At 38.4% G+C, this 26,964-nt stretch overlaps 1 protein-coding gene across 2 annotated transcripts; it reads right to left on the bottom strand.

The window, feature by feature from the left end:
- Positions 1–1,353: 1,353 nt before the first annotated feature.
- LOC140930525 (rho GTPase-activating protein 15-like) lies at positions 1,354–26,913 on the bottom strand. Of its 2 annotated transcripts, XM_073380246.1 has the most exons (18): positions 25,934–26,913; positions 21,725–21,919; positions 19,728–19,814; positions 18,869–18,949; positions 17,983–18,165; positions 15,985–16,095; positions 15,371–15,441; positions 15,157–15,238; positions 14,558–14,662; positions 11,996–12,094; positions 8,861–8,915; positions 7,844–7,939; positions 7,020–7,124; positions 6,567–6,665; positions 5,247–5,324; positions 4,489–4,623; positions 3,806–3,911; positions 1,354–2,935 (listed from the first exon to the last, which is right to left on the bottom strand). In XM_073380246.1, the coding sequence occupies exons 1-18, from the start codon at positions 26,420–26,422 to the stop codon at positions 2,764–2,766; spliced, it is 2,349 nt and encodes a 782-aa protein (XP_073236347.1). In that variant the 5' UTR covers positions 26,423–26,913; the 3' UTR covers positions 1,354–2,763. The 2 variants fall into 2 exon arrangements, with proteins under 2 accessions (XP_073236347.1, XP_073236348.1); XM_073380247.1 differs by lacking the exon at positions 17,983–18,165 and having other exon boundaries at positions 25,934–26,912.
- Between the last annotated feature and the right edge of the window lie 51 nt (positions 26,914–26,964).

Below are 26,964 nucleotides of genomic sequence, written 5' to 3'. Positions count from 1 at the left end.
CCAACTGACCGCCCTCAGATGGAAAAGCCCCCTGTGATTCAGCTGCAAACCAGAATTTGATTTTCCAGTCGCTATCGCCCTCGTAGTTCCGTAAGGTCTGTAAAAACGCATTTCAATTTATTACTTCAAAGAACCATTTCTGTCAAATGTAATCAGGAGTACATGACGTCAAAAGGCAAGCCCACGTGGACAGAACTTCCCTTTACTTATCGTTAACTGATCCTTATCTGTACACGACAAGATGAGGTTTCGACGTCAAGTTTATCTATAAGAATTATTTTGGACAGTTTTTTCTTGTGCTCAATTGTCAACTAGAATCTTACGTTTGCCGTCGCTCCTACTTTCGCTACGGTCCCGATACCTGTTAACACTACGACGAAAAGTAGAACAAACATATTTCAAATGTGACGATCTCCTTTCAATATCGGGTTGACAGAGGTTCGCTCCATCCGGTGTAGAAATCGCGCCCAAATCACCGTCATCATGTGTGAACAGAAGTCCTATCCTATCCTGTATGGTTTTCGTGTCGGAGGAAGTATACCGTACAGTATGAACATACGCCACTTGCACATCTCCCACAACGCACCTTATTTGCCCCGCAAAATTTTGCATAAGCATTGTTTTCAATTTCCCTTGGGACGGCTGTAAGACCCAGGAGAAATGAAAAACAAAGTTTATGCAATTTTCTTTTTTGAAGGGGGGGGGGGGGGGAGGGGGGGCGCGGCGCGGCGCGAATAAGGTGCATTATGGGAGATGTGCAAGTGGCGTATAGCCTAAATATCAAATATCTCGTGACCTGAATGGGTAACTGTAAATTGTAAATTGTAAATATCTTATTATCCACTCCCCACAGGGCTTTTCAGGGATAATTTACAACACTGGTTGGGGGACTTTGCCAGACTGCTTAAGGTGCAGTTTACAAGTACTCAAGGAATGAGTGATGATGCCCCCATACATGAGTGTGAAAGTGAGATAGACCACTACACCGGGCACTACGTGCCCTACTCTTTACGAAGAGTGTGTGGGTTCTTTAACGTCCCACAGATTTATTACATGTGCAAGGGCTTGTGAGACGGGGCCTACGGTTTATCGTCCTTATCTGAGAAGACTAGAAAGTCTAACCATTTGCAGATGTTATTACAAAGGCAGCACTTTCTCCTCAGTTATTTAAAGACCCTGAGTGTTGGTCCGGCCGGGGTTTGAACCTACGGCCTCCCGCTCAGCAGACCGGCGCTCTCCCAACTGAGCTAACCGGGCGGCGGTTACAAACAAGGAACGAAAGAAAATTTGCTAAAATTTCTTTAGCGATGTCCAAACAACTCTAAGTAATCAAGTTACATAACACACAGAATACCCAGTTCCACTGTTTTATTACAAAATAGTCAAGAGAACCAATGTGAACATCACGATAAAATGACTACGTCAAACGCTTCAGTGTAAACTCTTAGTTGGTTTCTCCTCTTTTTATGCATGCAAAAACGTCTGCAAGAACAAAGTCGGTAAATTTTGTAAACTGAATTTAGCCACATATCTAATTACACTCTGTTGGTACTCTATTCTTATTTTCTGTACCTGGTGATTGTAAAATGTTAATCGGCGGAACAAATATTTAAAATTTATAACTGTTCTATTCACTCCAGTCTATACACTTTCACATCTTCGTTGTAGACCTTCAAATTATTGGTCTCGTGTTCGTTCTGCAGTAGCATATTAGCTACTGCAGTTCTACTTCAGGATATATAATATCAGTTTCGCTCTCACAAATCTATAAACGATGTTGGCACGATATGACTCGTGGAAAACCCTCAAATAAGCGCCCAGGGACTGGACTGTCCTACACCTCCCATAAAAAAAATATATCTCAATAGCTAGGTTTGAAACTAACCTTAAAAGATGTAGAACCTGTAAAACTGAATTTTTGATTACGTGCTGCAGGTCACGAAGATATAGTTGCTCGAAAACGGTTTAGTATTACGTGGGGACGATATTCAAAATACATCTTAAATAGGGTCCGGCCCCTCGGCGCTTATTTCAAATTCACTATAAGGGGTTGAAGACGAGGTGCTTACTTCAAAATAGGGGGAATAAGATAACGATTTTCTGAAGACTTTCGCTAACAGGCCATGTTTCTCTTTTGGTGAAATCTAGCCTCAAAGGTTAATCAGCTGCGTTGTTATTTAACGACTAAACACATTCCTCTACCCACAAAAATAAACACGGAATGCTCTTTGCACAAATGTCGTTTTACAAAACGTGTTTATCGAAACTGCAGGAATATCGTGCCCCTTTCAGACAGAAGCCTCGTAATGACAGTCCACTGTAGAAAAAAATCTTAATCGCTTGCTTAAAAGCGGAAATGATGAAGGTGAAAACACGTTTAAAAAGAGATAAATAGCATCAAGGAGAAAAAATTCCCCGTAACTTTAGGAGTAAGTCTTTGGACGAGCTACAGTGGCAGAAAGGTAGCCCCGCATTCTAAGTAAGAACTTACTGAAGATTTTTATGTTCATTTAAAATCAAATCAACCAATGCACAGTACCATGTAACCTGTTATACCTTTTTTTTCCCAAATGTTATGTACACGAATATTCTTCACTTCTAAAGCATGGCAAAATAATGTCAGGACCAACAACGGTGAATCAACATACAAAGAATGAGGAGACTTACTTTCTCACTGAGAAGACAGTACGTTTCTATCTCGTTACAACGCGATTTCGATGGAAAATGTAATACAAGCTAATTAGTTTATTTCCCTACCAAAGATTATTTAAAGACATGATCAAATTCCAGTAGGAGGAATTCTATAATTTGGTTTTGGTGAACCATGTTGAGTGCGATGTCTCCGGAGTCGTGCCGAGGCCACATTAGGTTTGGTCCCCAAACGATAGCAAGATTCTGTGCATTCATTCGATTTGCCTCACTCTGAACCATCAACCTGAAAGTATTCCGACTGCGTTAGGGTAAAGCATGTGCCATAGTTTGGGTAGGCTGTGCGAACAAGCTCCCCATTCGCCACTTTAGAAACAGCTCGAAAACTGGACCCGAGTAAACTTTCGCAAAGATTTCTGGGAATGTTACTGGGGACAAAGAAAAAAATTAACCAATAGCTAACCGGCGCGTAAATAGTTACGATCCCAGAGGTCCTTAACTTGGCCCAGTTTGTTTCTCGTTTCTAAGTGGCGAATGTCGAGTGGTATGCAAAGCGAGCAGCGAAGAGAACGCGCAAGCGCGCCCTGGCGTGTGCCTGCTTTCCTGCGACTCCCCCTAAAACGAGTTCTATTAATTTTAAATACTCGCACAATTTAGAAACCACACCAAGATAACTTGATCTACTTTCAAAAAGTGTTCCACTGCCTTGCACAATGCTGTCCTTGAAAGAGCATGAAGAGGTTTTGAGCCATGGCGTTGAAAAACTAATGGAACTTGTAACAATAAGCGATGTGCTTTAAAATTCACAGGTAAACGGGTTGGTCTCTAGAAACATTGCGGTACCCTGTCAGTAAGAATTTGCAACAAAACACACGGTGCAAACGACATCTCTTGAATGTCTTTACGGTTGCCAGTTTATCTAAACAACTCAGTTGACAATACAACATTTTTGTGAGTTAAAGATACTTGACTGCGGGCTAGAGAAAGACGCCCAAGCGTAAGTTTATAGATGTCCCACCAAACTCGCTGAGCGGCAGCCTATATCAGTAAATGCAAGCAAGCCACGTAAACGCCCGTTGTGTCTTATTAGTCAACATTTTCTGCATCGGCACTCGGAATCTATCTACTATGCCACGGAAGAGAATAAAATACTTACTTCCGCAAATGACGCAGCAGCAACTTGAGAGTTTCACCGTTCACCTTTGGCATCTGAACTGCCAGTGATCTCATCGCAGTTAATTTGCTCTTCCTGGTGCTTTGTTCTGGAAAAAGTATATTGTACAATTAAGTTTACTGCCGTATCTTGATTTCACGGGGAGGATTGCGTGCCCTTAAGAAACCTTTGACAAATCTCTGCCCCTCGCAGATTCAAACAAGCTGATCGGTTTACAGGAGAGGGGTCAGGCAAAGCAGCACCCTGGTCCCCCAGGTTGGGGGTTAAATTCTTGATTGGAAAAACAAGATTGTGGAACCTAATAGAAGCCTTATGTGCCACTCAGCATGAAGAGGATGGGAGGACACGTTTGGTGAGATATACAGAGAGAGATACATGAAGGATTTTCTGATTCCTCACCCCGTGTAAAGTAATCCCGAATCCGGCAAAGGTTGTGATTATTGAAACCGGAATCTTGGGCATTAGAATCCACAATTCAGCTCAAGGAATCTGGAATTCCCCTAACAATTAGAATCCGGATTTCAAGTTCCACTGATAAGTAATCCGGAATCCAGTGCATTGAATCCGGAATTCGTGGCGTGGAATCCAGAATCCAAGACTGTCTTGGATTACCTCTCGTGAGGAGAGTCAGTAAACCTGATTAACAAGCAATGTTTATAACTTACTTATTGCCTCTACAAATCCGCTGAAGAAGTCGTAAGGAATAAGTGGTTCAGGCAGCTCTCTGAAGTAAAGCTTTAAGCTTCCAGTGAGTGCATGAACATCGTCAAAAGGTGCTTCACCTAAATGAATTTTCTCCTCTGTGAAATCAAGCACAAAATAATACAGGTTAATTAACACCTCCGTAATATGTCGAATCATATTGTTATTAAGCATTTCACTCGTCATAAACAGCAAATAATTTTGGAGAAATGCAAGCAATACTTGGTTGAATTTCACCACAGAAATGATTGTACTTCACTTTCTCTCAATGAATTTTTAGTAATGAAATGTTTATTCCCCGATCTATAAAATAACACTTCTGGAACCACTTTCTAATTCTTTTCTAATTCCTGTTACCTTGCGACACAAAGTTACCTTACAGGCTTTTAAGAACAATGCAGGAATTCTTAAATTTCCACAGGACAATTTCAATGTAAACAGTAAACAATTTAATCACTTAAACGTACACCAAGAGTTTTATTCAGAACAAAGATTAGAACCACGAAAAAAAATGAAAATATGTTTAAAATGGCAAGCGTTGTAAAACCACGATCTGCTGCGGATAGATTCACTGAGAAGTTATATTTAAGCATTTCACGCGTCATCTCAGTCGTCCAGAAGAGAGTTAACAATGAGAGATTACGATCTTGTACAAAAACGTTGAAACACGCCTAATTTGCTCGGTGCCTTTCTTTCTGTTTAAGACCGTCCACAAACTAACCTTGGTCAATACAAATTCTGATCTTCTGAACAGTCGACACATTTCCACATACTCTGTACAGTCCATCAAACGATAATCCTAAAAGAAAAGACCGCATAATAAATTAACCTTCGTAAAATTAATAATATTTGAGGTACCTCTATGTGGGTGGATATTTTTTCTAGTAGATGTGAAATATCAAGTTAGACTAAGTTGCACGTATACTCAGGCATGGTTCGTTCAACTTCAGGCAAACAAATTTCAAGGACTTTTCAAGGATTCTTCAAGGACAAATTACAGTTTTCAAGGACTAAGATTTATTTAATAAATCGGAACTTTTTAACCCCCTTTGATCACCCTATTGGCTAAAACACGACATGGAGTCTTTTACGACTTTTACTTCTTCGGGCATCGTTGATCACATAATTTTATACTACTTTCCATAACAGGACTTGGCGAAATGACTGGGTATGACTTGCAATTGCATCTGAGGTAAAGAAACAGCACTTGAAATAGAGAAACCGAGAAATAAAATACAGTCAAACCTCTTTAAGACGGACACCAAAGGGACAGAACCAATTGTCCGCTTTACAGAGATGTCCGTATTATAGAGGTAGGGAATGTATGATTTTTGGCATTTCTGGGACCAAACGAACTGTCCGTAATAGAGAGGTGTCCGTAAGGAGAAGTTAGACTGTACTGTTCATGCAGAAAATTTTTTTATGTTATCCCTGAGTTTTACAGGTTCTTACACCGAGGATGAGCCAAATTTTCCTTGGCAAAATTATTTAATTTTACAGAAAAAGGTGTCTGACGTAGACAAGGTTGTGAATTTCAAGGGCTTTTTATAACCTAATAAAAAAATCAAGTACTTTTCAAGGACCAAAACCGAATTCAAGGACTTTTCAAGACGACTAGTAAAATTCAAGACCTTTTCAAGATTGTACGAACCATGTCAGGTTGCGCAAGAGCGTAGTCCCAAAAATTCGACCTTGTGGCATTTTTGCACCTAATTTAAAGTGAAGTCCTAAAGCAGGCAAAACTGGACATTTTCTTCGCTAAGAAACATCTACAAAGACTTTTCACTTTTTCTGCCCTTGTGTTTGTGTTGATACTTTCTAACTTCTGACATTTTAAGGTTGGTTAGGCTGTCTGCAGATGTTTCCAACTTCATATAAGTCTTGAGGAAATGGCAAAACTAAAGGCTGAGATCGTAAAGAAACGTTGGGAGAAAAAATACCTTTAACACAATTTTTCAACTGAACTGCAGCAAGACACCTAAAAAAAGACTGAACCACATCACGTATCTAACAATAATGGTAGATGTCTTTCACTACCTACCTCTCTTTTCAATAGCAGAAATACACTGGCTAACAAACACGGGTACTGATGTATTTTGCCTTTCACACAGGTGAGCAATGTGGCATCCAAATACACTTTCTGCAAAAAAATTAATAATTGATTAAAACGAACTTGGATAACTCGAATTCCCCGCTAACTCGAACTAAATTTCCTCAGTTTCTCTTGGTCAAAATTGCAATAAAAATTTCCCCGGCTAACTCGAACTGTTTTTCGTTTCCCTTCAGAGTTCGACTTACCGGGATTCTACTGTAATAAAGATGAAGATGATGAAGATGATGAAGATGATCATGAAGATGAAGATGAAGATGATGATGATGATCCACTTAAATTAAATATGACAGAGGAAATTAAAACAAATAGACTGAGGAAGGTTAAAAACGATTTAGACCTCGTTTGAGTAATGATCTGCTCAGGTGAAACACTGTTACCCACCTTTAATAATTCCTTTTCTTTCCAGTTCTTCTATAGGCGGTCTTTTTGTAAGAAGCTTTTTCAGTCTGTCCTTGATTCCGCTTTTACTATCATCTCTTTCACTAACTGAGGAAGTAAATTAAAATGGATTCAATGACAAGTCATTTAAATGACAATAATAAAGTGGTTTCAACAAAAAAGCGAGTGAAGCATTGGTTACGACCCATTTCAACTTAAACCACTAGCTAATACATTCAAATCGGTTGTAAACAACGAACCGCACAAAATGACAAGATTTTGTGGCAGGGGTAGTTCCAGAAATTTGTTATTAGATCAGTCCAAACTTATGCCTATTACAGCCTGTTTTCAGCCACCTCCTCTGGCCGCTAAGCAATATTTTCTGGTAAATGTACGACCAATCAGGGATAATAAGTTCAGTTTTTAATGCAACCAATCATTAAATTTTATAATTTTCTGGTTTGATGGATGCATTCAGAGGGGCTCCAGGCCACCTAGACCCGCCTATGTGCCTACTATACGGCACTTTTACCAGGAAACTGCTTAAGGTACACATGTATTCTTGATATGATTACTTATGAGAGGTGGCGGCTCAGAGAGGTTTGACAGTGTTAAACTTTACTTTCAGTGTTTTTCTGTTTTTACAAAGTTCAATTGAACGAGAATTAGTGCATAAAACCAAGGCAACATTTCAACGTTTGAATGTTGTTAACATCAATATCAAAACTACATCAAAACTAACAATGTGTCAGTTGTTTTTATACACGAAACAATTTTTAAAAATGTTAAGTTCAGTGCAAACTACTTGTGACTTCCTCTCGTTTTACCTCCTCTTCGACTGCGAGTGCGAGTCAATCTTTCTTCTGGTTGCAGAGTGGTTGGTGAACCAGGGTCCTCAACTAACACATCATCATTATCAATGCCTACAAGAAGTAGATAAAACATGGAACGTGATTTTTCTCCCAGATTCAGGACATTGGAAAGGAAGTTATAGAGTGAAAGTTCTTACGAGGAACACAATCTCATAAACGTGTCTTTACACAGTTCCCTTATCAAGGGCTCCAAAATCTTTCAAGGATAACTTTAGTTACGTTCTGAAATACGACATTTAGACAGGTGTATGACTGCTGTACAATTTGTTTATTGTTTTGAGCATAACTGTGAAAGGTACCATTGATGCACATGGCCTTGAAATCGTGGAAAAGAAAAACGAAATTATGACAAACAAGAGAAGCATGGATTACGACTGAGGAAAAGAAAACGAAAAAGGCCAATATAATGGTAAAAATTAATACTGACTGGGACATTGCTGTTCCCCCTAAATACACGAAATAGAGGGCTTCTAAATTCAGGCTACAGACACACACCTATAATCTAGAGATCAAAGTTTAACTTTCTCAGAACTGCCCAAAATGCTGAATGGTTTACTTCATTGTTTGCACTCATTGTGAGTGCAAGCCAAATTAGTAAGTTGTCCTCAGCTTACCACCAAACAACTATTAACTGTTAGCACCCTTAAAAAGGACGATAGTTCACATTGGTTTTATTGTTTCGCTCATTTGTCGGTTCTGATTGAATTTCGAGAATGGTCTGGACTTGTGACTTTTCTTCCCTTTTAGCAACAGTTCACAGTTTACGTCTTAAAACCACCAAGATAGAAGTGTGTGGAACACCCTGTCATTGCACAAAATATCAATAACCAGTGACCTTGCATACAGTTTAGTGATTTTGGTAGTAGGACCACTCCAATACAGTAAACTGAATTGTCTATGTGCAACTGCTCAAACTGTATTTGAGTCGAAATGTCATTTTGAACATTATTTTGAAACCTTTTGCAGCATTACTTTGTGAATGATGGTACTGAACTGTGCCTGCAACTGGAAATGGCTCCTCATCATTCTGAAATAAAAAGTATGAGAATTTTAGTTTGGCATTTTCAAAGCATGGACACATTTCTCACACATCTGTTGTAGTTAATTTTTTTATCTCAGGTAATTTTTCAGATTTTTCCATTGTTTTTGGGTATGGTAATGCTAATGAATTTGAAACAAAGCAAAAACAAAAATTAACTGAAATAAAAAATTAACTGCAACATATCCGTTAGCCTCTGAAACCTTCTCCTGGGGCCAATTCAGCAAGAATTTAAGCACGAGTGCACTATTGTTTTCAAACCTTAAAATTGTACCTGTACTGTTTAATTGTAACCATTTTAAAATTTTGTTGAATTGAGCCCTTGTAAAATGATGGTGATGATGATACCTTTATTAAAGTGTCAAAACTGTAAAAGCGGTGTATAACCACTAAGTAGGGACACAAAAATAAGTTTAAAAAGAATAAACCAATTAATTAATTAAAAATGAAAAAAAAAAGAAAAGAATATAAGAATTAAGAAAAACTATGTACAGTATAAGCAAATAAGAAATTCGGGAGAACTATATACAATAAGTATAAATGTATCCATTAATCTTATAAAAAAAATTAAGAAATAAAAAATTAAGAAATGCAAAGAGAGCAGTTAGAGCAGTTATTGTCATCTAATAGCATACTAAGATCCACTTTTCTGATGTTATACTTGAAGGAGGACAACATGGAAGCTTTCTTCACGTTACTAGGAACAGAGCTCCATACCTTTGGCTTGAGTGCTTTCCAAAGGAGACTGTGTTGAATCTGGGTTTATAAAATAACTAAGATAGTACGCGCGCTCTGATTGGCCGAGAGCAGTGTTTGCATGAGAGTATGTAAACATGGTTGTGGCGTCAAGTTGTTTGGCTTTTCGCGCGCTAATCACGCAAGCACCAAATTTGAAAAAGTTTTCGAGTTCAAAACTCGACAAGTTTACTTTATTTACCCATTCCTTCGTCGGCTGAAACATGGAAAATCGTTACAAAGAAGGTGAGTCAATTTTTCTTCGCTTAAGCTGACATTTTAAGCGAGAAAACTCCGTATTTTGCAAAGCATCTTTTTGCAAAACAAGAACTCATTACGCGTGCAAGACTTCGTGGACAAGATTTTGCGACTGGTAAGAATTTCTCTTTTAATCAGTGCCATACAAAGAGTTTTGCGTTTTTTCTAGGGAAAGTTATTTTATAAAAGCAATAGAAAACTTTTTTCCTGTGTTTGCATATAGCCTGATATAAACACTGGAGGCGTTGGGAGAATTCTCGACGGTTATGCAAACCCTCGACTTCGTCTCGGGTTTGCATAACTGTCTCGAATTCTCCCAACCCCTCTCGTGTTTATATCAGGCTATGCAAACGCGGAAAACGTTTTCTATTGCTTAAATAATGAAGTCATGATTGCGCAGTTTATACTTAATTGCAGGTTGTTCAAAGAGAGTGCTAATGTATAGTGGGCACATGTTGTTTTTAACTTTATACATGACAATAGCTATGTCCTGTAGTCGCCGGTTGTGTAGAGAAGATAGCCCGGCCATAGATAATAATAATTGACAATAGGACGAATGTTTATCACAATATATAGCCCTAAGTGCTCTTTCCTGGATACGGTCTAGTCATCTAGAATCACTAGCACGGCAAAAATGCCATATGAGATGACAGTAGGTAGCTGCCTTATATAACTGTAACTTAGTTTGTGTGGGTATAAGGTTCCTAAGCCTCATGAGATCGCTAACCCGCTGGGCACTCTTCTTAGAGATACTACTTATATGTTCATCAAAACCATTGTTGATTGTTATCAATACAGACAGCTAATAGCTTGAGACATTCAGTGGATCTGACTTCATGATTGTCAATCATAATACTGTCCATAAACTCCTTTTCGCAACCAAGTGCCATTGTCTGGTACTTGTCCAAATTTCCCTTTAGTAAATTAGCTCTGTACCATGAAGATGCTGACTCAGCGCAAACAGCAAGAACATCATGCACATCAGAGAGGGTGCTGCCAACAGCATAAAACTGGTGGTCATCTGCATACATATTCATGTTCGCATCAACAGTATAAGTCAAATCATTTTGGAAGATGTTTCAGATGAGAGGTCCAAATGCAGAACCATGTGGGCATCCCCTGGTCACCTCTGCCACTCACTCACTACAGATCCTAGCTTGACCCTGTTATAACGGTCTGTGAAGTAGGAGCCCATCAATCGCTGACTTCTTTCCTCAACAACACAAGCTTTAAGTTTTGCAAGTGTAAGTGGATGGTAAAGTGAACTGAAGGCTTTGCTCATGTCCGTGGAGAGAACACCCACAACATTATGCTCATCCAGAGCGAATTTCCAATTCTTAGTCAAAGATAACAGAGCTGTCTCACAGCTATTGTTTTTTCTGTAAGCTGTTAGTTTGTCACACAGTTTGTTATTAAAACCATAACTGAGTTTCTTGCTGAGTAACTGTTCAAAGAGTTTGTTTACAGTAACTTGTACAGTTATGGGTCTGTAGTTTCCCATTTCATGGGGATCTTCCTTCTTAAAATGGGTGTCCATTCACCCCTTTTCCATCCCAAGAGCCACTCTCCGAGGGTTATACATGAATTAAATAGTGACGTCAATGGATTTGTTAGCTCAGTAGCTCCAAGCTTGAGCGCCATGGAAGGGATGCCGTCCCAGCCTGTACTCTTCCTTACATTGAGGTTTTGCAGCGCCTTTTCAACATGAAAACTCTGAAGATTCTGGAACTGGAAGCCCTGGTATCTTGTCATCTTCTGCGTAATACTCTGGACACTAGGGTGGGTGGCTAGAACTTTGTCATCAACCGCACTGGTGTCTCCAATCCCATCAGCCACAGTAGCAAAATATTCACACAAGTGATTAGAAACCGCACATTGATCTCTACAGATGGTCCCATTGATACTTAGGCTGAGCTCATTTGTGTTAACCTTGTGCTTGTCAGTCAGAAAGGGCATAAATGTCTTATAGAACTCACTCGGCTTGCTCTTAATCAGCACGCTTATGGAGACATTAATGGCTAAAGTACCAGGTCAGTACACAGAGTAACATGGAGATAGGAGCACTTCTAACTTACCAGTCTCTTAATAACACCAGCTACAGCATTAAACCAGTTGCTAGCTTCCATCTGGTGATCATGTTGAAGAAGAAACACAAGTCCAGAGACTGCTCGAATCTACAAGCAAACAAAAAAGAGTACTGTTAACAACTGCTCCAGATAGGTGGAATCTACAGTGTACTTATGTGTTTACTATTTAAACAAGAAATTTAAAAAAATTAAGAGGTTGATATAGCAGTTCAGAAACAACATACAAACAGTGTAGTCCCATTTAACTTTGGACGCTAAAAAGGTCTTCTTCTTGATACTACAGATAAAAACTGCATAATTTGACACAATAATTTCTTCTGATGTCAGAAACAAAGCAGCAAGTTCCAGCCAAGATCTCACATAACAGTAACCAGAAAGAAATTGAAGTAAACTCCTCCACATTTTGCTTATGTAATGACACTAATAATATATTGTTTGCAGTCTTTTGTTATGCCTTCCAGAAACACTGACCAAAATTACCCCCTTTACTTGAAGCTGTTTGAATGCACGGAGTTGTAATGCCTGTGGTTTCAGCCAAAATATTATTTACTGAAAGTTTGTGCAAATATTGTGGCTTAAGAAAACAGCCCAAATTTTGCAAGGCCACTGCTGGTTTTCCTGACACATACCTGCCAACCCCCAGGGTACAAAAACCTGGAGACATCTTGAAATCTTTGCATTGTATGAATATCATTTTCGACAATGTCTCAATAATCTTCAAAAATCACCTGAAGGCCTTCCAAATGTTCCCGACGTCAAGAACAGCACGCAAAAAAACAGCGCCAACTTTCTACCATGTATTGTTCAATCTGATTGGTTGATTTCTGACCAATTACGACAATCACTCGTTAAATATATAGTTTGTCAACTTGATTGCTCTGTTTTAAGTTTTCCAATAGAAGTGCACTAAATCCACTTCCTGTTTTATTTTCCTTTTTGACATCTTGAAAATAATGAAATTCAAGGAATAATTTTGAGAAAGGCCGCGGTAGTTATTTCCCAGGAGTTTTGGTGCTCTAATCAGGAAACCGGGAGATTTTATGAAAAACTTGGAGAATCCCAGGAAAACTGGGAGAGTTGGCAGGTATGCTGACGTCTGAGGAACAAGCACAGAAATTCTATACTTATGACAGTGTCTGTCACTCCCCATATATGGGTAATGCTTCTGACTGGTTGAAACAAATTTCCCCCTCAGCACAACCAATAAGAAGCATTACCCAGAACTGGGTAGTGACAAGTCATCAGCATGGAAAATACTACAGTCATTCTTCAGACATGGCCTCCGCTGCAGGCCTCTGCTCTCCTTTTAGTAATAGCCACACTCCCTTTTGTTCTCCAGAACAGGACAGTGATGCCTGACCAAGAGACAAAAGGAAAACAAAAGGTGTCATCAGGCTACCCTGTACGCAAATTATTAGCCTCACTTGCATAATAGCAGCAAGACTCATAATCTGCAATGCGTTTTTTGCCCGGGGGGGGGGGGGGGGAGGTCTCTTATATACGCTATATAGGTTTGTGTGGCAGCAAAGGGTATGGTTTTTTAGCTGTTTTGGTCTGAAGTTTTGGCAATAAGACCATTTCTCTTTTAATGTTTACCCCAACCGTGTACATGCCCTAACAGTTTGTCACGAGCTCCGCTCAGGCACCAGGCTACAGGGCTTCACGTCTGAAATAGGGTGGAGAAAATCACAGATTTTGGTCTGAAGTAGGGTAAGAGTTTCAGGAGGTGTGCCGCACACCCCACCCAATTTTTCTGGAAGTACCCCATGGGGTTTTTCATTGTACTATATACACAAATGGGGGGTCATTGTGCCAGGCATTCCTTGTGGAGACCATGGAAACTGGAACTAAGAATCATTTTGTGATCGAAGCCAAACATGTTTTGCAAAGAAAGCTTAGGAAATAGAGAACTTTGGAATTTTGGAACTTTTCCGAAACATGTTGGTCCACGAATTCTATCACTTGAAAGCATTGATTACTTTGGAACAAGTGAACACTACTGAGTGGTCGAATAAAAATAAGAATCTTAATTAGCAAAACTGCTTGTCAGGTGTTGTAAACTTTCATTGTTTGCAAATGGTCTTGTGATGAGCATGTGATTTATTTTCGGCAATGATTGAAATGACCTGCCATGTAAATCACTTTTTTGATCTCTGGCAATGATGTAATTTCTCTGGAATCGAGGCCCTTGAATTTTCATGTATTTATACACACGTGTAGCCTGCGACAGCAGACGTATTTTGGGTCATAGCTAACACGCGTACTAAATCAATTAAGAAACAAACAAAAAGTATCGATATCGATAAAGTAGGAAGTAAAAAACCTTTAGAGAGTAAATCCTGTTTCTGGTAGAATTAATCGCCTCCTCATTTCTCGATCTAATCTCCAAGAAAGCGAGACTGAATGCTGCTGTAAGTGCGTTATTGTTTGTTACCAGAAAGTTAGTGCACTGAACCCAAAACCCAACAATAATGCGAGAGTGGGACCAAAACAGCTTCTTTATTGTATAATTATTTTAACTGTTTGTAAAATTAATTAATGTGTATGTACCTGGAAAGCATTTTTCTTCTTGGTTGTTGTAGTTGGAGCCCATTCTAATGATGCACCTTGTAAAACACAGGTACTTTCTGGTTTACCATGGGGAAGGCCAGGTTTCTTAGAGACAAAACAGAGCACAATTTCAGGGTTGTCATTAAGAGCTGGGGGCCGGGGGTTTTTTCCCCGACTACTGAGACAGTGGCCCCCGGCTACTTTTATTGGAAAATAAAAGAAAAATAGAACCAAAAGAAACCCCTAGCCGTTTGATTCCCCGCCTACTTGTTGTATTTACCCAGCAACTTGAAATCTTAGTGACAACCCTGCTATTTATTCTCATGACTATTATGTTGAATCCTGGGTACATCACTAACATGCTAATGGAAATGTCTATGTGCTAAAAATGTCAGTTGGAAGCAATATCATTGTGATGTTCCTGTGTGTGAACTCCAATCATTTCTTTTGGCTGAAAAATGTTAGAATTATTGTTATCCAGGAAAATGCCTGCAACCTTAAGGCCTTATCTTGCAAAAACTGAGGACAAACCTTGTAATTTCAAACAAACATTAACGAAAGTGCCACCAAGTTTTTAAGCAGTATGTCTACCATCCTACCTGGGCAGCTGCTTTTTGGTCCTTATAAAACACCAGATTAGATGAGAACAGGATAACAAAGGTAGGAGTCCAGGACATTTTCCTGCAAAATTGAGGACAAGAAAAAACTGGTAAACTATCATTCAATTAACTCTGTAATTGTGAGTATAACACTCAAATAAGACTTAAGCTGGCATTCCCTACCAACCGCACTTTGATCATAAACCTCACTTACTTTACTTTCTTTCCACCTCCTTCAAGCAGTTTCTTTCGATTTAACACTCCCTGTTTTTCTACCTCCTGAAACTGGAAAAACAAGACAGCAGCACTTCAAAATTCAGCCGTTAATATTTTATCACTTTGAAGAAGCATGAAAAAGTAAAACATTTCTGTTTAATGGGTACCATACTCAGTGACTATTTAACAATTATTCCTCAAGCCCGAATGGGTTCTGAGTCAATAGCCCATGAGGCCGAAGGCCAGTTGACCAGTTGGTCAAAAATATGGAGACAAAACAACTTTAGCTGGTTAAAGCTAGACTTTAATCCGTTTTTGCCACTAAAAAGCTGGCACTTTTCGCTACTAGTGGGCTGTTAAATATAGCCTAGTAGTAGCACAACCAATCAGAATGCAGCAATGATAATAGACCACTAGTTGGATTTTACCAGTATCAAATATCGCTCAATGCATAAATGCTGACAGTATACATGTGCCAAATAAAATTAACATCATAACAGTTGGCTCATTTGATCAAGTTAATTTGTTTTGGATACCTTGTTAAAGAGTAAAACCATTCAAATTAAACACAATTAAGCAGTCCTTCCCATTAAATGACTTGTAAGTACTCACAAAATTAATAGATGTATCTATAGTTGGTGTCGGTGGTGCAGGCCAATTTGAGTCCTCGCCACCTGAGGAGACACTTTCTCTAGACTGAACTGATGCCGACCTCTCATGAAACTACAGTAACGAACAAATAACATTGGTTTAATAGGGGAGAACCTAGCACAACTACACAGGACTTAACAATAAACTTTGTAATACAAAGTAATCATTATCATACCACATCTTTGGGCAAGGTGTTACTGAAGTTAACTAGTCCATAGTAGTTGTGTAGCTGGCCTACCAATCCCCCTTTCAAGTAATAACTACTATTTCTTGGCAAATGTGCATGCTATTCAGGCAACTTGTACTAAAAACATGTCATACAACATACTACTAGCCTCTGGCTATTGGATAGCACTTCTGTTGCACCCTTGAAGCACCATGTCTGTTTTTACCTATCAGCAAAGCTCATTCCTGCTCCTTTCATCAAATGAATATTAATCCTCACTTTCAAGAAAGTAAGGTTACAAAGTTTGAAACTTCCACTAACGTGTACAGTACATATAACACGCTCCATGTCACAGAGGAAGTTAAGTTATCAAACTCTGTTGTGGAAGGTTCCTGAAGCATTGACACAGAGGTATTTTGCCTTAGTATACACTAAAACAGTGGATAGTGTCTTTCACGTGCTCTGATATTTGGCCACTGAAACTCAAAATATCCAGTGCTATTCACTGATTCATCTCCAGGCTCCAAGCAATGCCAAACTTCCATAAGTTATGAGCAACTGGCCCCCCAGGTTTGTTCACAAACAAACAAACAAGCTGTTCCCGAAAAACAGAAAGAAGGCGGCGAAATTCAGTTTGGCAGTTTTTACAGGTAAAGCTTTGTCTGTTTAACCTGAATTTATTGATGAAACGGGTGAAAGTTTCTTGTTCACAAGTGCAAATTAAGTCTTGCATTACTTTTATTAGCTGACAAGTTCATAAATAACTAAATCAACTGCATTTTTTTTTACAGAAAGAATTTACAACTCTTTTTAAAGAAATTGTCCCCACCTTCAAAAGTTTTTATATTCATCGGCAAGAAAACGTGATGGCCGCTTGGTCACATGCACGCCAAAACTGTAATTGTTGGTGGCAATCAATGAGATAAAAATCATCATTTTAGGCTCAATGACCTGACTCACTGTTTTAGTATATACTAAAAACAATATTATTGACCTCAGTGTCAGTGGCTAGGGGTAGTTATTTAGTTTGCTGCTTCATGACATGGGGAAATTATCCACCACTAGCCACCTCCACTTTCGGTATTGTTATCTGTTTTCTAATCTAGAAAACACCAAAATCATTACTTGTGCCCTTTTGCACTGCATGGGCTCTTTGAAATTTCCACCACTTGCTACTGTACAAAACACATAAGGAATCCATCCAGTGAGAAGTGGGTTTAGAAATCAAATCATGTTTAAAAAACTTTATTACACATAAATAATTAATTGTGCAAAGTGAATATACAGAAATGACTAGTAGGGGAATTTAATTCAGTACATAAATAGATAGACAAGACTTCATAGTCTTGCAGAAAGGAAAAACTGGGTTTGAAATTTCAGGTCTATAAAACAACATCTCTAGGACCACTTTATCATAATAAATTCCTAAGTTTCTTCTTCCTGCCATCTTGCAACACAATGTTACCTGACAGGCCTTTAAGAACAATAACGGATTTTTTAAAACCCAGAGGACAATTCCAATGTAAATCAGTAAACAATGTATACAATAACTTTAACTTACACCACGAATGCATGGATGAGCATTGTTCAACACAAAGGTTAGAACAACCACGAAGAAGCAAATGAAAGCGTATTATCGGAATAAGAGGAAGATAAAGCAAAAATTATTACAGGTGAGCAAACATGCATTTCCCAAGTGCAAAGTGCAAGTACATGTCAGACACAAAGCAGGACTGTGCAAGAGGTCTGCAGCAATAGCATGACGTATGAAGCTAACCAAGAGTTAGACTCACCGTGGGGGGTGGGGGATAGCCATGAGCAGCTGCGGAAAAGGGGGCAGTAATATTGGTTTGAGAGTTGCGAGGACTTCGCGTCTGCAAAGACAAGCACCTGGAGTTTCTAAGACTGAGATTTGGTGAGCGCCTTCTATAGGTGACATCCAGAGCTTCAAAAGACTGCTGTGTTGCAGGCTCAACCTGCAGTGGAAGCATTTACACCACGAGTGCTGATTGTTAATTAAATTTAACAGGCTAGCATATACTACACAACAGTCAAAGAATATATATCACAGACTGATAAAAAGAGCTACAATAATTTACTTTAACCATAGAGTAGCTTAAACTATAGATACCAAAGGCAAATAACAAAGAATAGAACCAGTACTGTGCAATGCAAACAGCACACAGTTAAGTTCCTGTAAAAAGTGGATCAGCCAACAAAACTGATACATAGTTGACATAATTATTTATACAGGACTTTCTGGACATAAACAGATGGCAATAGCAAGATTAGAATACAACTGATTTGCATATTGCATATGGCATAAATTACTATCAGAAAAAATCAAGAGTGCAAATTTTATTAAGGTGAAAGATTCCAATATGTTTGTTACACAATGTCCAGATTTTATTGCACCTGTGTAAACTTTATTTGGGGCTACGTTGGATATTCTTTTCTTTTGCCTACAAAGAGGCAGCAGTGTAATAGAAAAATCTTACGTCAGAACATGCCTAAAACACAGTCATTCTTATAGAACATGGCTGCAACAAATGCACACTTGACTGTCAAAAATAACCTAGTCATGTAAATAGACAAAAAAAATACAACTATACTGTAGTCAACAGTTGAGCTTTTGTTGAGCATCAGTTAAACTGTTATTAAAACTGTATGTTATCTTACCTCAGGTAGTTCCCAACGAGAATCTTCCCCATTTAGTTTGTAGTAATAGACTCGCCCTTCACTGTCTTTTGAAGGCACCCACTAAAAGACAGATGCAAGTTACACTGTGGAATACTGTACCAGCATAATAAAATACACAGCCACATTGCAGTCAGTATCCAAAGGTCCTTAAACGTTATTATCAGACTTGCAAAACAAAACAAAACTGAAACTTTTTCTTCCTTGGAAGCTAAGTAATTTAAAATAATTAGTTTGGGTATTAAACAATATTATTGTTAACATACGTTAGGGTTCTACCTCACAGTGTATTACATTCATTCACTCTTTCCACAATAGTATTGTACTCTAGAGCTTAGCTTGTGAGCAAGCAGTCTGGGGTGCTCTGGTGGCGGGCACGAAAAGGAAGGAGAGGTTGCAACTACGCCTCTAAAATTTGAATATCTGTATCAAAAAAGCCAATGTGAAATGCTGATTGGTGGAGATGACATTACAGTGTAGTAATGCCGTCATAACCCTTAGCACGTGTCGCGTCGATGTTTGTTTGCATTCGCACTCATTTCTGCCTCCTGCTGATTTGCAGAAATCTAACAGCTCAGTCGAGGACGAGCCACAGGGGAATTGGAGGCAGAATTCAAATTCCAGAGGCACAGTTGAAAACTCTCCTTCCTTTCCCTGCCCTGCTCCACAGTGCCCTGGAGAACTTGCTTACAGGCTACCTAGAGCTCAACCCAGGTTCCAGTACCAAGCACACTGAAATCACTGAACTCAGCTCAGATCCTTGAGCATGCTGTTGCACCACCACTACCAAGGCCTAAAGGTACCTTTTTAAAGAATATCACTCTATTACTAAGATACTTACTTCTTCATCATTGTATTCATTGACATAAACCAGTTCATCAGTAGAACTACTACGTGATATCCGCCATCCTAAGGGAGGTGTCTGCCACTACAAAATTAACATCATAAAACGAAACATTAACATACATATATAGTTCAAGAATATACATTGCACTGTACATTAGGATCATTTATAGCAGAAAAACAAGATTACTGTTTTTCCATGAACTGAACCATCCTATCAAAGCATTTTTCCATTGCCAATGTTTTCACTCAAACAAGTGAAATTAATCAAACAATGACTCTAGTGCTAACTACTTCTTTGGGTTTTGAACTTTAATTTTCCATCCAAACAGAAAGAAAAAACACAGGCCACTAGTTACCATTAAGTAAATTAGTCACAACCTCATCCTCTACATAATAAACCATGATCTATGTGACCATGCACTCTTTAAACATGAAAAATAATAAACAGCTGCACCTTTCATAACAAAGATTGCACTAAAAAACAAATAATTACAACAAACCTGTTGATAGGTAAAGAAAAACATAGACAATACACTCATTGATTTTTATGCACGTAATTTAACCCATTTGCCCCTGAACCGCCCGTAACCGCCCCTGCGGATCCAGGTCCTTTCTACCCTTTGTGACGTCATCAGTTTAAACGGTCAAGGACAACTTTCTTCGCTAACTTGTGCAGAGTGAAGAGATCTTTCAAACCATACCAGAATGAGCACAATTCAGTGAAGGCCACCGGAGAAAGAAACAAAAAACCACGTGACATGGACCTGACACAGGAAAAAATAACGGATTCCCATTTTTGGATATTTTTGGGTATTTAAAGAATACCCATAAAAATCCCAAATTTGGCAAAGTGAGACAAGTCCCAACCAGGGAATTCCCAACCAAGTTCCCAGATTGGGACTTGTCTCACTCTTCCAAATTTGGGATTTTTGTGGGTATTCTTTAAATACCCAAAAATGGGAATCCGTTATTTTTTCCTGTGTGAAAATCTCCATGAAAATCTTGTTCCATTGCCCACCTACCTTTCCTTTCACCTAATCCTAAGATCCTAAAAGCTTTCCTAAAAACTATACCCACCAAAACGAAGCCTACTAAATGCCCAGCAAGAGAAAAAAAAAGGAGGCAAGAAAAGCGAAAAAAGAAGGGAGGAGAGAAAGCGAAAAGTAAAAGTCAAGACTGCTGTGTCACTTTTAAACTCAAAAACTATCTCGAAATTTTGCTTTCTGCGCATGCCCGAACTTCGCAAGCTGATATTTTGCATCTGGATCAGAAGGCCGCGAAGTGTACGACCTGTAAACCGGTTTGTGGTAAGTTTTAGCGCTTTATAGCATGACAGTGACCAGAAAACCACTCGACTAGCTTCAAAACGCGTTTTTCGGCAAAATCTCCAGGAGCGAATGGGTTAATCAATCAATATATCCCCGATTCTGATTGGATAAAAGCACCATTTAATTCACCATAACCAGTTACTGATGACCAAATTTGGAAGAATTTTGACTTTAACGAGGAAATGACTTCAAAAATGCAGCGTTTTCGCAGGTTAAGGCACTGTTAACCGAGAAGACCTAAGGACGAGGTTGAGTTGTTTTGGTTGTGAACTTGAAAAAATGGCAAACATTTCACTCGTTTCAAGAGTAAGAACTAGGCGAAAAAATAGCTAAAAACATGGCAAGAACAGCAAGAAGACAACTCGAAGGGCGACAGCTGCTATTTGGAGAATATTTGCGGAGGTGGACAAACCTAAACGTGAACTTAACATCTATGGATCGATGGAGGTAAGCATGTTTTAGCTATGTTTTTAAACTAGGAATTATTTTGAATGAATAATAAAACAGTTATTGAATTCGGCTTTTGTATGATATGAAGAATTATGGAGATCTCGGAGAGTGTTATCTGCCTCGGCCTACGGCCTCAACGGATAACAACCTCCTTGATCGCCATAATTCTTCATAAGATACTCAGACTCATTCATTAACTGTTAAGTATCCTTACCCCAGGGCTAGGTGGTGGAGTTTTAGCACGTGATATTCTTGGTGGTTTCCAACTTGTTTCATTTGTTTTGGAGTTCATATAACAGGGCCGACCACTTGCCTCGTCAGTAACTACAACCCAACCAGGAGGGAGTGACAATGACTTGGGGCGTTCAGGTTTAGTCATTGAAAAGCTGCCACCTGGACGGGCACCACTCTACACAAAGATATTCAAAGTTACAAGATGTTAATAATATCGCTTGTGATCATTTCCACAGCTCCGACACAACTGTCTGCTACTTGGAATTTAATTTTTTTTCTTTGAATGAGACTACCATCACATTATATCATAGTATCTATATTGAATCACTCAACAAATGATAACCCAAGGACAATCCTGCCAAATATCTAGATTGGCCACCAGTGCGTCCTAACGATTGCATTAGCAGTCTTATTGGCACTTAATTTCCCGGGAACTTAACTTCGCGATTTTGGCAAGATAGTATTTCGCAGGGTTTTATTTTTGCGATTTCAATAAGCAAATATGAAAAAGGGCATTAAATTTCGTGATTCAAGTGTTCTCAACTTGATTTTATTTTTCCATTTTCTGAACTTTTTAAAATATCGAGTTAAAATAAAACAAGAAAAACCCATATTAACACGTATAACCTGTATGTGTATGCTGTAGTTATTAAATGTTATTCACTTTTTTCCTGTAATTTGAATTTTTTATATGGGTAATAAATTTTACATGTTTAATTTTGCAGGACTTTTTATTCGTGGGTCTTAAATTTCACAATTTTTCCCTAATTGCGAAAAACCTGAAATTAACTACCAATGAGGTATTACATTCAAACCAATCATTCTGAACCATACTAAATTTTGTACTTTTCTGTTCAGCACTGATGTCAATCCTGTACCACACTTGTAAACCAGAAATCCATAAGGGGTTGAAAAGTGTAACTCGCGTTCAATGCTTGTGAATATTCATTTTGACCATATTTGGAAATCTTAGTGACGGATATCCATTTTCAACAAGATGGCTGCTGAGCGATCACCATGCAGATGTTTTAAGACAAGAGTTCTGCATTTCAAGGTTAAAAATACACCGTTAAAAGACAAAAAATGGAAAGAGAAAGTTCAAAAGAATGCTCAGCTTTCTTTTTGTGGAGAAAGGGAAGCTTTTCATCAAGAAATCGTCCTTCAAGGAATTCAGCCTTGTTTTCCTTACAGCAGAGCCCATGGTCTGTTTTGAAATGCAACCAAGTCAGCGAAGATTTTGCTGAATTTTCAGGTACATTTTGCACTCTATGGCCAAGACAATCACATTTTTGAAAGGGAATTTATGTATTTTTAAATGTTTCATAGACTTTAACTCATTGTCTCCGGCGACTAGGGCCGTCGATGTCACAACATCGACTACGAAAAAAAAAATCGCAAAAAATCGCGTTACTTCCGCTTACCTCCAAATTTGGCCCACAGGAAGTTAATAGCTTTAGCTAATTATGTGCCTAGTTCCAGCCCCCTGCGAGTTTTGAGCTTCACGCAACGATTTTTCAAAAATGTAGAAAAATGGCGGTGCGTAGTGAGAAGTATTTGGGATGTTTTTGCGTAGAATGAAAGCTTATATCGACAAATTTCAATCAAATGCAAGTCAAGCAGATTGTTTTGAAGGATTTTGGAGGATAACAAGCAAAACAAACGCGAAAATCGAGGAAAGAAAACAGTAAGAATCTTTGCCTTCAATTCCCCGAGTCGGCAATGTCTGGCACAAATTCTCTTCAAACGCAGTGAGTTCCGTCCCGCTGAGCTTTTTGCCTTCAAAGCCTTGCTTATTTTGATCACTTATATCAGTGAATTCATGTTTGCCTGTTTTTAACTCGATATTTCGCTGAGAAACTAAAAAATAAAGCGTCTTTTGAAGGTAAATATCGGGCCACAAAGTGACGCTAAAGTATCTAGTTTCGCTATGCTAATTAGCTCTGACCTCATTTGCATAATCCGATACGGTCACAAAATAAATTTGTAGAAAACTGTTAGTCGCTCTATATTTTCGACCGATATTCAGGCTGTTTGCTTAGATATTGAAGAAAAAAAATTGTGTGTACGGTATTACACAAAACAGACAACTTTCCTGGCAAAATTACACTTGTAAAAATTTTTTAAAATAATTATACAGAAATATGCTTGTTTATAATTTTTTTTGCAGAATATTATGGGTTTCCTGAGACCGAAATATTTTTTTTCTGAAAGTTTAATTTTTGCCCTTTCCAATGAGGTATAGCTTTATAAGGTACTGGAAATAACAGCTGAGATATGATTTTTTAAAGTTACATGGTCAATTTACTAAAATCCTTGCCGGAGACAATGTGTTAATAAATTTTTCTCTTCGGCGCTAAAGAAAAATTACAAAATGTGCCCTGATTTGAGATGGATTTTGCATTGAATTTTGCCATGTGTCACTTGCATGAACGGATCCACGATCCAGATAGTGTTTTCCGAATTGCCTCAAAGGATTAACTTTTTGAACTTTGAAAAAAATTTTCAAGAAACGGCTTCTCTGTCTATTGTTTTGAGTTTGTACATTCATAAAATTAGCTCAAAACACGATCATGACTACAACATCTAAGTTTAATTTAAGCTTTTAAAATGCTTCTCACATTCATTACAAGCATCACTTTTTGCGAAGATGTCAGGTTCAGGTTTTGGACACTTTCGATACGCAGCTAATGAATTTTATTCGAAAATATTTTTAACTGTTTATTCTAGACTTTTAACATAAGAATTTTAAAAGCCTATTTGCAGTATAAGTTTACTGTGCAGAGGGTCAACAAGGCATTGTTTTTTGAAGTGACAACTTCAAGAAGTTGTGAGGCCGTCCATGGGTTTCATAATGTTACATTTGGCCCAGGTGGTAAGGCAATAAAATCCTGTTCAGTGTTTCAGTAATATTCCTGGTTTCAACCTTTGAAAGCTTTCTCGGCTTTTGGGAGTTTTCCCCCCGTTTGTCGGCCATTTTTTTAAGCGGGTACGGGAACCTGAAGGAAAATTACGTCACGTTGTTTAAGAAGTTTGATTGGTCAGTTATCTCTTCTTCTCGTTCCAAATATGGTACTTTCTAAAATGAATAATCACGAGCATCAGACAAAGCAAACATATGAGAGTTACATGTTTCAACCCCTTATGAGTTTCTGTGTAAACTTAATAGCAGACTAGTGCTAGCTTGGCTCTGGCCAGGTGTGATTCTTAACTCTATTACGTTATTTGCTCACAGTTATTTGCTCAGCCTAAAATGACAGTAATATCAAAGGTGAAATAATAGAAATTAACAATAGTAATAATAATAACATATTTAACAGGAGCTGTGTCAAGAAATTTATCAAAAATCCTACAGTGGAAACTGTCACTACAAAAAAATCGCTGAAAACATAAAAAGAAGGATTAGAAAATACAGCAAATGTAAAAGGAAACACAGATGTACAAACGTAAAAAAGATTCAAATGGATTGCAATGTTTATGAAAAATTGTAAGCACAACAGTTTTTCAAAGTTCAAGTTAACTGTTTGTAACATTTGATCTAATGCTTGGGACACAAAACTGACATCTGCATTATGTTCACAACAAAAGAGAGCAAAACAATACTGTATCGCTGTAAAACTAAGAAGTAAGGATCTGGTTTATTAAAAAAATACTAAAGAATTATGGAGGACAATTCTATTTTTGATCAAGATTCTAAAACATATTCGCCAGATCAACAACCTCCTCATCATGGTGGCTGAAGCCCGCAAAGATATAACAAAATTGAAAGACATCTCCTTAATTTACAACAAAGAGAAACAACTGTTTACAGTACACAAAGAATTGATTTGTTCAATAACATTTTGTTTTGTTTTGCTGTTTTTTTAAACGAACGTTAAAACATAAGGACTAATTTTGTACGACATTTTCTTGGCTTTTATATCCACAGTAGACTACTTAAACAAAACAAAACAACAATTAACCCCAACGTTCATGTACATGTAACAGCCATCGTGTCCTACATCGAATTAACAGCAACCCGCATCTGAACATAAACCTTTTGTACTAGGTATCAAATTCTATTGATTTATCAACAGGGTAACAAAAGCTACTTTTATACGAACACAATACCAACACAGAATATTAATTGCAACGTCTGCGCCAGATGCAAACAAGCCAAATCACAAAATAAGTCACCTTAAAATAGTCTTACCTTCTCTAGAGACCTCGCTAAAAATTTTGCATTTGACAGAACGCTTCCAACACCATTGGAATCGTCTGAAACAGGGCATGTATCATCTAAAATATAGCAGGTATCTTCGCCGTTATTTTCAGTGCCTATGTTTACGCTTCTGTTGTGATTTTCAAGTTCATTGTCTTGGTGGATTGCTGTCTCTCCATTTGATTCATTTTTGTAATCTCCGCGTTCAGAGCTTTGCCCATTTTCTGTCCTCGCGACAGCCTCGCCATTCTGAGGGCAAGTAATTTTAAATTCGATATTTTCGTAAATAGGAATAGTTATTTCTTTCATATAAGTGGCAGGAACGTACATGGGTTTTTCACTTCCCTTTCTAACTTGCCACCAATCTCCGTTTGTCTTGTTTAGTAACGTAAACCTATCTCCGGCCGAGAAAGAGATGACTCTCCCGTCGCCTGCTTCGTACGAATAAGGATATAGTGCTTCAACGGTTCCATTAGCCATTTTCAAGCCAAGGGTTAATTTCTTCCACTTGAGGGCAACTTTATCGACCCTTCATCAGTTCATTCAGGGCCTCTAAGAATACCTTTGATCACGTCTCGTAGACGTTGTTCATTGAGTACGAGGCCACCATGTCGACGAAAGCAGTTTTCACGCAACTCGAGCAACGCAGCTGAAAATCTTGCAATGGAGAAATTCACTTAACTTTCCACAAAACGAAAATAAAACCATTCAACGCGTTACAATTTTAAACATTCCACAACCAAGGAAACGGGGCCATGTTCACGAAGCTTTCAAAACCATGTAGAGTGAAACGGTAAAGTAAATACGTCAATGTACCCACTCATTAGCTTTGATGAAAGTTTTATAGATGCAAGGGCCTCTAAGCGTAAAATTTCCGCAATTGTAGAAGTAGAAAACCGCGAAATCCCTCCTAAAACAGGGATCAGCTTATATTTCACACGACGATTTGCTTTTACCTCGTTTCCAAACGAAAGTTAAGGGAAAAAGACGAGAGAGGTCTAGACCGAGTGAAAAAAGAATCC

This window comes from Porites lutea, chromosome 3 (genome assembly GCF_958299795.1).
Source record: "Porites lutea chromosome 3, jaPorLute2.1, whole genome shotgun sequence".
NCBI lineage: Eukaryota > Metazoa > Cnidaria > Anthozoa > Scleractinia > Poritidae > Porites > Porites lutea.
Note: the sequence above shows the minus strand (reverse complement) of the source record. Positions and strands in the feature narration are given on the sequence as shown.

Bases quoted from the DNA above. Each gene is read 5' to 3' on its own strand.
- LOC140930525 (XM_073380246.1), bottom strand. From the start codon at position 26,422: ATGGCTAATGGAACCGTTGAAGCACTATATCCTTATTCGTACGAAGCA. The intron at 16,096-17,982 runs GTGAGTCTAACT...TCGTTACTGTAG, and splicing joins GCTATCCCCCACCCCCCACG to TTTCATGAGAGGTCGGCATC. The intron at 7,125-7,843 runs GTAAAACGAGAG...TTACTTCCTCAG, and splicing joins CACTCGCAGTCGAAGAGGAG to TTAGTGAAAGAGATGATAGT.